This window comes from Procambarus clarkii, chromosome 41 (assembly GCF_040958095.1).
Source record: "Procambarus clarkii isolate CNS0578487 chromosome 41, FALCON_Pclarkii_2.0, whole genome shotgun sequence".
NCBI classification, from domain to species: Eukaryota; Metazoa; Arthropoda; class Malacostraca; order Decapoda; family Cambaridae; genus Procambarus; species Procambarus clarkii.
In genome coordinates, this window is record NC_091190.1 from 27,589,699 (window position 1) to 27,600,725 (window position 11,027).

At 45.2% G+C, this 11,027-nt stretch overlaps 1 protein-coding gene across 1 annotated transcript; it reads right to left on the reverse strand.

Moving 5' to 3' along the window:
- Positions 1-8,127: 8,127 nt before the first annotated feature.
- On the reverse strand, positions 8,128-9,600 carry LOC138373221 (chondroitin proteoglycan 1-like). Its single transcript, XM_069339258.1, has 2 exons — positions 9,529-9,600; positions 8,128-8,628 (listed from the first exon to the last, which is right to left on the reverse strand). The coding sequence occupies exons 1-2, from the start codon at positions 9,598-9,600 to the stop codon at positions 8,128-8,130; spliced, it is 573 nt and encodes a 190-aa protein (XP_069195359.1).
- Positions 9,601-11,027: the final 1,427 nt, after the last annotated feature.

Genomic DNA, 11,027 nt, shown 5'->3' on the forward strand with positions numbered 1-11,027 from the left:
GGGGCAAGTAGCACGGGTTATGGTGAGCCCGTAACTTACCTGGCACAGGAGCAGGGCAAGTAGCACGGGCTATGGTGAGCCCGTAACTTACCTGGCACAGGAGCGGGGCAAGTAGCACGGGCTATGGTGAGCCCGTAACTTACCTGGCACAGGAGCGGGGAAAGTAGCACGGGCTATGGTGAGCCCGTAACTTACCTGGCACAGGAGCAGGGCAAGTAGCACGAGCTATGGTGAGCCCGTAACTTACCTGGCACAGGAGCGGGGCAAGTAGCACGGGCTATGGTGAGCCCGTAGTGGACTTACCTGGCACAGGAGCGGTGCCAACAAGCTTAAGGATATAGTTGTGGTTATAGAAAGGGGTTGGTTGGTGTGGGAACCGACCTGTGAGATTTATATTTATTTAATTTATATGAATTTATATTTACGTTAATTTATATACTTCGATAGCAATTTGTATAATGATAAGTGGACTGTATTTCTGCAATAATCTCATAATCTCACAAATCGATCCTCTACACATTAGGGGGGGGTTATTAAATTAATATATATGCAGCCAATCAAACTACAGTAATAACTACATACATTAAAGAGGTTCCTTATCTTATAGTACAGCAGGTTAGTCCACCAGGTATAACTAGAGTGTAGACACCAAATTATCCTCTTTGAGGTAGCTTCTATCACCCAGTAACTGGTGCACATAATCTTGCATCCTCGTCTTGACCTGTCAAAAGTGCGCTAGCTGTGAAGCCAGAATCCTATATATGACAAGTATATCAGAGAAAACACTATACAGTACATGGAACATTAAAGACCTGGCTTAATTACCTTTAGTATGAGGCGATTTCGCGTTCTAACCGGCTAACCCTATATCCTGACATTAATGGCCACAAATGAATGATAAACGGGTTTCGGATAGACACTTAACTTGTATTTGTAGACAGCGTGTTGACAATGGTACACCTTTGGGTTCCATAACACTACGTCCAAGTAAATTTAACAGGAGCCGAATTTGCTCCCGTGTGAGCCTCTGGTCTCGTATAACAACAATGGCTGCCCCTTCCCTCACTCTGACGCCTGGCTTACATTGTCCAGATTTCAGAACGTGATAGAAGGGTCACATTTACTCTACTTTAATATTGATAATTAAGTTAATTTATATAAGATGTTTTTATGATGGTAAAGTCCAAAGACTAATGTATTTAAGAATAATTCCCACCATAATAGGTGGAGAATATAATAGTATGTGGTGATGATATCCCGTTTTCTTAGACGGTAATTCCACTACAAGTTACGTTTTCTATGGGTAACTTGTTGGTAATACAGCAGAAATTATTATCTGTCTGTATGATATATTAAATGGTGTCGGATTTTCCGACATAATTCCCCAGGGGGCTGCTCACGGGTCGAAGTCCTGTTTAGAACAGACGAACACCGATACTCCTCCTTCGGATTATTAGATTAATTTGATGTTAGTAGTTAGTAATCACACATTTGTGCGTCTGTTCGTACAGGACGGATGTCCCGTACTAGAGTTGCAGGGGTTAGAAGTCTAATGCGATTTCATTTCCCTGTCAACTCTTGAAAGGCTAATATTCAAGCCTTATTACATATTATTTAACCCAGAAGACTGAATGTGATCAAGTACTACAGTCAAGTATGATTCAGGGACTGCAGTGAGATCAGTGACATTAGATATAACTTGAAGTTTCTTCAGGTAACTAGTCACTGATATATAAACACTGAGGCCCATGGAATACATCTTGATTAAATAATAAATGTATCAAATCAGTCATCAGATTTATTGGGGTTTAATTTAGTTAATTGATTCAGAAGATTGAATAGCTCATCATTAAAGTAAAGTATGGTTCTGAGACTGCAGTGGGTTCAGTGACATTGGTCGCAGTGACTTGTAGCTGGTTTAGGCTACTGTTCACTGATTTGCCACTGAGGCCTCATGAACTCATCTTCAGCTTCAAATGATGATACTAACATCAACCTCTGTTGGTATAGTCAGCTGTAATCTCCTTAGTATAATGCTACTGGAGAAATATAATCAGCTGACAAATTTAGATTTCTACTGGTATTGTTTATCTGCAGGCATAGGTCTCCTCAGGCTTGATACTGGGCCTGAGAGTAATTTACCTCCTGCAGAGTTTAACATGGTTATACCCTGATATTTAGTAGGGCTACCGATGAATCGATGGCAGTAGTCTGTCCCCACAAGGACAGCCATTTGGCATTTGATTTGCTTAAATTTACCTGCAGCTGCTTGATAATAGCTTTCCAGGTCAGCATAATCAACTGTTGATTGTTGTGACAAATCTTCACATTTCTTGATCTGTCTTGTTAAGTGGCCTTTAAGACCTGCAAGGGTTCTTTTCATTCTCCCTGCATTATCCATACTGGCTCGTTGGTGAAGCCTTGTGGGGCTTGTACTTGGGCTGCTCATAATACTGAACAAGCTCTAATGGTAGCCTAGGGTTAATTCTGCACTCACTAGGCAATAATCCTACCTCTACTAGAGGTTAGCACTTAAAATTAATACACATTATATATATACAATCATACACACTAATGATTTGAGTGATAAACCAGTGTCACTGGAAGTACCTTTAGGTTAGCTCTTCTATATCACCCTAGGATGGTAGAGACACTAATTAATCACTCAAAGGTGTAATGATCATAAGTAATTTATTATATATACAACTCAACTCGAGTTGATAAAAATTACACCCAAAATAGGGTCTGGACCATTCATTAATGGTGTTAGGTTGTTCAATATAGTACAACTGACTATTGTAATAATGGGACTAGGATGAACAATAATAGTTCAACTAGTCAATGGTTAATATCCTACCCTGTTGTGGGTTGGCAATTAGTAAATATTATACTGTGATCACTAGTGCAATATATATTAAATAATTCTCTATCTTGGAGAAATAATATACACAATTATTGATAATAGCCTCTTAATTAGCCTCTATGAAACTTCTAATATTATCTAGAAGTATTAAATATTATTAGTGACCTCGCGAAATAAAGTCCACAAAATTCGTAGATAATCTCTCGCGAAATGTAACACCACGAAATCCGTGAACAATCTTGCGACAGTCACTAATTGGCTGGCTTCTATATTAGCGCTGTCATTTCACGAAATAACACGCCACCAAATATCTGTGGGTGTGCATGAAACCGCTGACGAAGCTGAACTGGGCTGAGGGAGACTCCTGAGCTCCCACGAGGCAACGCCGCTGTCTATGACTGGCTGGCTTTGTTTAAATAACACTGCACTAGTATTTAATGAATCCACTGGTTAACTGGTTCATCCGGTACTAAGATGACCAAATGTGGGTTCAAAGGATCAAATAATCCGTCATCCGGTTCGAAGATGACCAAATAATGTGGGAACCGACCTGTGAGATTTATATTTATTTAATTTATATGAATTTATATTTACGTTAATTTATATACTTCGATAGCAATTTGTATAATGATAAGTGGACTGTATTTCTGCAATAATCTCATAATCTCACAAATCGATCCTCTACACATTAGGGGGGGGTTATTAAATTAATATATATGCAGCCAATCAAACTACAGTAATAACTACATACATTAAAGAGGTTCCTTATCTTATAGTACAGCAGGTTAGTCCACCAGGTATAACTAGAGTGTAGACACCAAATTATCCTCTTTGAGGTAGCTTCTATCACCCAGTAACTGGTGCACATAATCTTGCATCCTCGTCTTGACCTGTCAAAAGTGCGCTAGCTGTGAAGCCAGAATCCTATATATGACAAGTATATCAGAGAAAACACTATACAGTACATGGAACATTAAAGACCTGGCTTAATTACCTTTAGTATGAGGCGATTTCGCGTTCTAACCGGCTAACCCTATATCCTGACATTAATGGCCACAAATGAATGATAAACGGGTTTCGGATAGACACTTAACTTGTATTTGTAGACAGCGTGTTGACAATGGTACACCTTTGGGTTCCATAACACTACGTCCAAGTAAATTTAACAGGAGCCGAATTTGCTCCCGTGTGAGCCTCTGGTCTCGTATAACAACAATGGCTGCCCCTTCCCTCACTCTGACGCCTGGCTTACATTGTCCAGATTTCAGAACGTGATAGAAGGGTCACATTTACTCTACTTTAATATTGATAATTAAGTTAATTTATATAAGATGTTTTTATGATGGTAAAGTCCAAAGACTAATGTATTTAAGAATAATTCCCACCATAATAGGTGGAGAATATAATAGTATGTGGTGATGATATCCCGTTTTCTTAGACGGTAATTCCACTACAAGTTACGTTTTCTATGGGTAACTTGTTGGTAATACAGCAGAAATTATTATCTGTCTGTATGATATATTAAATGGTGTCGGATTTTCCGACAGTTGGTGTTAAAGAGAGGTGGGGGGAGGGGGGGGGGTTGTTGGGGTCGAGGAGGAGGGGGGTGGATGGAGGTGGTTGGAGGGGGGGGTGGTAGCTGGTACAAGAAGATAGTTTTTTCTTTCTCTACCACACTAGAAGAGAGTGGTGGGGTGTGTTGCCGTCACAACACGGCCCAAGATGAGGGTGGTGACGGCCCACCACACCCGCTCTGGCAGACACCCACCACCACCACCACTCACTACCTCCCCTATAATAGCCGCCGCCACTAGCTGCCTATATATACAGTTTACGGGCTCGCCATAGCCCGTGCTACTTGGAACGTTTTGTTCTGAGTAGCTGAATCTAAAACAGCAGCAGCAGCTGCCGCTACAATAGCTACGTATAATATCAGCGAGCACTAGTAGTCATCACTAGCTCTCTAAAATAACTAGCAGCTGTGTCTAATATAACTAGCAAATAACTAGTTAACAGCCCACACTAGCTACCAGCCACAACAACTAGCAGCCCACACTAGCTACCAGCCTCAACAACTAGCAGCCCACACTAGCTACCAGCCTCAACAACTAGCAGCCCACACTAGCTACCAGCCTCAACAACTAGCAGCCCACACTAGCTACCAGCCTCAACAACTAGCAGCCCACACTAGCTACCAGCCACAACAACTAGCAGCCCACACTAGCTACCAGCCACAACAACTAGCAGCCCACACTAGCTACCAGCCTCAACAACTAGCAGCCCACACTAGCTACCAGCCTCAACAACTAGCAGCCCACACTAGCTACCAGCCACAACAACTAGCAGCCCACACTAGCTACCAGCCACAACAACTAGCAGCCCACACTAGCTACCAGCCTCAACAACTAGCAGCCCACACTAGCTACCAGCCTCAACAACTACCAGCCCACACTAGCTACCAGCCTCAACAACTACCAGCCCACACTAGCTACCAGCCCACAACAACTACCAGCCCACACTAGCTACCAGCCCATACTTGTAGACATAGCAGTTGGCTTCCTTCTCGACTTACAATCGGGAATCCCGGGTTCGATTGCCAGGCGAAACAGAAATGGTTAGGCACGTGTCCTTTCACCTAATGTCTCGTTTCAATTTACAGTAAATGGGAACTGTGAGGCAACTGATGTTTTGATTATTGTGCACCCCATACTCATCCTGTGAGCGGTAGCGCAAAAAAGATTACAGAGATTACAGAGTTAGTTAATCGCAATGTTTTTGTATTATTGTTATTTTTCTACCACAGACGTGGCCACACAGTTATAATGCTAACCAGCATATATACATTTTCTTCTGTCCTCCATGGACAGGGTGAGAGATGTGTTAAACATATAGTTCAGGGATTTATTGAACAATCAACCACAGAAGGTGATTGCTTATAAAATGCTAAGCTAACCTACATACAGAAATACATATATAATATGTCCTTCATAAAGGTGCGTCGTTTACAAAGGTGAAAGTTCTTCAACTTGAAGAACTCTGTAGGGTAAGGCAGGTCCTAGTCAACAACGGCTTCTCCAATGGTTTCGTCGAAGACATCATAAGAAGGAAAGTGAAACGCCATGCAACCTCTGATGAGACAACTAACACAACACCTATACCCCCTATTAGACTATTTTACAGGAACTTCTTTTCCACAGCTCATAAAACGGAGGAAAGGGTCCTGAAAGATATTGTTAATAGAAACGTTATCCCTACAGACAAAAATCAGAGGATACAACTGACGATTTACTATAAAACCAGAAAAACGGCCAGCCTACTCATGAGAAACTCTCCAGACACAAAACAGAACGCTTTAAAAGAGACTAACGTCGTCTATGCCTTCAAATGCCCTCTTGGGGACTGTAAGCTCCAAAAAACCCAGTATATAGGCAAGACAACAACATCTCTTTCTAGGCGTTTAACGATGCATAAGCAACAGGGCTCCATTAAGGAACATATAATCTCTTCCCACAACCAAACCATCGCCAGAGAAATCCTAGTAAACAACACAGAAATCATCGATAGATACAGCGATAGCAGGCGGCTTGACGTTTGCGAGGCACTACACATCAAGAAGTCAACACCAGCAATCAACAGCCAATTATTGCACAACTATATTCTACCCACCTCAAGACTCCGCTCCAATATAGAAGCATCAAGAAATATGGACCAATAGGCTTTCTACAAACACTTCTATTCAATATCCATTGTTTCGTGTTCTCTCTTGTGTTGATGAAATTAATACCCTATTAATACCACTTCTTGTTCTGTCTTGTGTTGATGAAATTAATACCCTATTAATGCCACATCTTGTTCTGTCTTGTGTTAATGCCACATCACCCCTTCCACCTCACTCAAATGTAGATATAAAATCGGAGATGCGTAAGTTCTATTCAGTTGTGTATTTGTGAACTAAAGTCTTTGAAAATGTAATAAGTTTTACGAAACGCGCTCGTGTCGCGTCAGACTAGAAATAAAAATTAATTTTGGAGAATTGATTTTTGATTTACCTCCAACAGTGAAAAGAAATGTACGAAAGATTGAGAAAATTCGTGTTAGAATTATTAATCTTACTTTTTCGGTCATATTTAATAATATATGTCTACAGGAAAGACTGCTACCAAAATATACTAATATATATATATATATATATATATATATATATATATATATATATATATATATATATATATGTATATATATATAATAGTTTTATAGACATGTTGATACTTGAAGAGCCAGTGGATGTCATGCCAGGCAGGGCCCCTCTCCCTCTCTCCTTCCCCCCCCCCCCCTTTCTCCTCCCCCCCCCCCTTTCTCCTCGTCTTCCTTCTTCTCCTCGGGAGAGAGAGAGGTAATGAGGGTGTTGGGGGGGGGGCGGCATAACAGTCGTGACCCCTAATGACCCCACCATATGATAATAGCCCTTCGTCGCCAGCTGACCTCCGGTGCCAGGGTACAAGTGGCGCCAAGGTAGGGGAAGTGGGGCGGGCATGGATTAGGACCATTGGGGTTATCTTGAGGTTATCTTGAGATGATTTCGGGACTTTTAGTGTCCCCGCGGCCCGGTCCTCGACCAGGCCTCCACCCCCAGGAAGCAGCCCGTGACAGCTGACTTAACACCCAGGTACCTATTTTACTGCTAGGTAACAGGGGCATAGGGTGAAAGAAACTCTGCCCATTGTTTCTCGCCGGCGCCTGGGATCGAACCCAGGACCACAGGATCACAAGGCCGACCGGCTCCCCGTACCAACTGGGGTAGCACCTCAGGATACCCACCCACACCACGTGTGTGTCACCACATACCCACCAACATACCCACCAACATACCCACCAAAATACCCACCAACATACCCACCAACATACCCACCAACATACCCACCAAAATACCCACCAACATACCCACCAACATACCCACCAATATACCCACCAACATACCCACCAACATACCCACCAAAATACCCACCAACATACCCAACAACATACCCACCAACATACCCACCAACATACCCACCAACATACCCACCAATATACCCACCAACATACCCACCAACATACCCACCAACATACCCACCAACATACCCACCAACATACCCACCAACATACCCAACAACATACCCACCAACATACCCACCAACATACCCACCAACATACCCACCAACATACCCAACAACTACGATTTGACACCTGTCTGTCAGTCAGTATTTCCCAGACAGTGGCGTCCCTTAGTTGATGATAGTTGATGAACGCGTATGTGGCGCCCGGATGGACACTAGGATTGATGGATTGGTGGTCTGAATGATGGGTGGATTGGTGGTCTGAATGATAGATGGATTGGTGGTCTGAATGATGGGTGGATTGGTGGTCTGAATGATGGATGGATTGGTGGTCTGAATGATGGGTGGATTGGTGGTCTGAATGATGGATGGATTGGTGGTCTGTATGATGGGTGGATTGGTGGTCTGGATGACGGATGGATTGGTGGTCTGAATGATGGATGGATTGGTGGTCTGTATGATGGATGGATTGGTGGTCTGGATGACGGATGGATTGGTGGTCTGAATGATGGATGGATTGGTGGTCTGGATGATGGATGGATTGGTGGTCTGGATGATGGGTGGATTGGTGGTCTGTATGATGGATGGATTGGTGGTCTGGATGACGGATGGATTGGTGGTCTGGATGACGGATGGATTGGTGGTCTGGATAATTGATGGTTTGGTGGTCTGTAACTTAGCAAAGGTGAAATGGGTATAGAAAACGGTGAACCAGGGGAGGAGAGAGTAGGTAGTGGAGGCTGAAGAAAGGGGTGGTGGGGGGGGGGGGAGAAAGGGGTGGGGGGGGGAGAGAAAGGGGTGATGGGGGGGGGGAAGAGTGGGCTGTTGGCCTCAATGAAGACAGGCGGGGGTCTAGACAGCTCACACGCCACAGAAGAACTGGTGGTTTGTCACTCACCTGAGATAAATGATTCTTGCTTCTGAGACACACACACACACACACACACACACACACACACACACACACACACACACACACACACACACACACACACACACACACACACACACACCAGGAAGCAGCCCGTAGCAGCTGTCTAACTCCCAGGTACCTTGAGGTTATCTTGAGGTTATCTTGAGATGATTTCGGGGCTTTAGTGTCCCCGCGGCCCGGTCCTCGACCAGGCCTCCACCCCCAGGAAGCAGCCCGTGACAGCTGACTAACACCCAGGTACCTATTTTACTGCTAGGTAACAGGGGCATAGGGTGAAAGAAACTCTGCCCATTGTTTCTCGCCGGCGCCTGGGATCGAACCCAGGATCACTGGATCACAAGCTCAGTGTGGTGTCCGCTCGGCCGACCGGCTCCCTACGTAAATAATAATGCTCCGGAAGTGGCCCGGATGTATACACGAACCTTTCTGTAAGCAATCAGGTGAACACGTGACCCCCTTGACCTTAGAGGGAGGGGTCCCTTGACCCCTCCATGACACGAGCCGTGACCCGAGGGCGGTAGTTTGGTGACCTGCCTCGTACCCGCCCGGGAATACCCGCCAGATGCTCATATATCCACACAGGCGGGTTAGATAATTATACCCACTTACGGAGGTGCCCGCCCACACACACTAACCCATCTCTCCAGCCTGGGTTCATCTTCCAGGGACGTGAGTTTCGGCTCCATTAGCCTTTCCTCGTAGCTCATACCTCTCAGTTCCGGGACGAGTCTGGTGGCATACCGCTGACTCTAGGGTCCACCACGTGCTAGAGACACCCATCCACCCCATGGTCTGATCCCCCCATCCTGAGAGAGAGAGAGAGAGAGAGAGAGAGAGAGAGAGAGAGAGAGAGAGAGAGAGAGAGAGAGAGATAGATAGATAGATAGATAGATTTATGTATGATGTACACAAAATTTCATTGTTATTTTCTCATATTAATGTCTTATTAATGTGTATTGTGAACAGTTAGTTCAAGATTTTGTTATTAATTCATTGTTGTTATGTGTAAAGGCGGTTATAATGAACATTGTTGTGTTTTGTTACAGGTGAGTACGTCAGCGGTTGTGGTGAGTACGTCAGCGGTTGTGGTGAGTACGTCAGCGGTTGTGGTGAGTACGTCAGCGGTTGTGGTGAGTACGTCAGCGGTTGTGGTGAGTACGTCAGCGGTTGTGGTGAGTACGTCAGCGGTTGTGGTGAGTACGTCAGCGGTTGTGGTGAGTACGTCAGCGGTTGTGGTGAGTACCTCAGCGGTTGTGGTGAGTACCTCAGCGGTTGTGGTGAGTACCTCAGCGGTTGTGGTGAGTACCTCAGCGGTTGTGGTGAGTACCTCAGCGGTTGTGGTGAGTACGTCAGCGGTTGTGGTGAGTACGTCAGCGGTTGTGGTGAGTACCTCAGCGGTTGTGGTGAGTACCTCAGCGGTTGTGGTGAGTACGTCAGCGGTTGTGACGAGTACCTCAGCGGTTGTGACGAGTACCTCAGCGGTTGTGACGAGTACCTCAGCGGTTGTGACGAGTACCTCAGCGGTTGTGACGAGTACCTCAGCGGTTGTGACGAGTACCTCAGCGGTTGTGGTGAGTACCTCAGCGGTTGTGACGAGTACCTCAGCGGTTGTGACGAGTACGTCAGCGGTTGTGGTGAGTACCTCAGCGGTTGTGGTGAGTACCTCAGCGGTTGTGGTGAGTACCTCAGCGGTTGTGGTGAGTACCTCAGCGGTTGTGGTGAGTACCTCAGCGGTTGTGGTGAGTACCTCAGCGGTTGTGACGAGTACCTCAGCGGTTGTGACGAGTACCTCAGCGGTTGTGGTGAGTACCTCAGCGGTTGTGGTGAGTACCTCAGCGGTTGTGGTGAGTACCTCAGCGGTTGTGGTGAGTACCTCAGCGGTTGTGGTGAGTACCTCAGCGGTTGTGGTGAGTACCTCAGCGGTTGTGGTGAGTACCTCAGCGGTTGTGGTGAGTACCTCAGCGGTTGTGGTGAGTACCTCAGCGGTTGTGGTGAGTACCTCAGCGGTTGTGGTGAGTACCTCAGCGGTTGTGGTGAGTACCTCAGCGGTTGTGGTGAGTACGTCAGCGGTTGTGGTGAGTACGTCAGCGGTTGTGGTGAGTACTTCAGCGGTTGTGGTGAGTACCTCAGCGGT

Coding starts and splice junctions, on each gene's coding strand:
- LOC138373221 (XM_069339258.1), bottom strand. CDS start 9,600: ATGAGCTACGAGGAAAGGCTAATGGAGCCGAAACTCACGTCCCTGGAA. Junction 8,629..9,528: donor AACCCAGGCTGGAGAGATGG/GTTAGTGTGTGT, acceptor GCTAAGTTACAG/ACCACCAAACCATCAATTAT.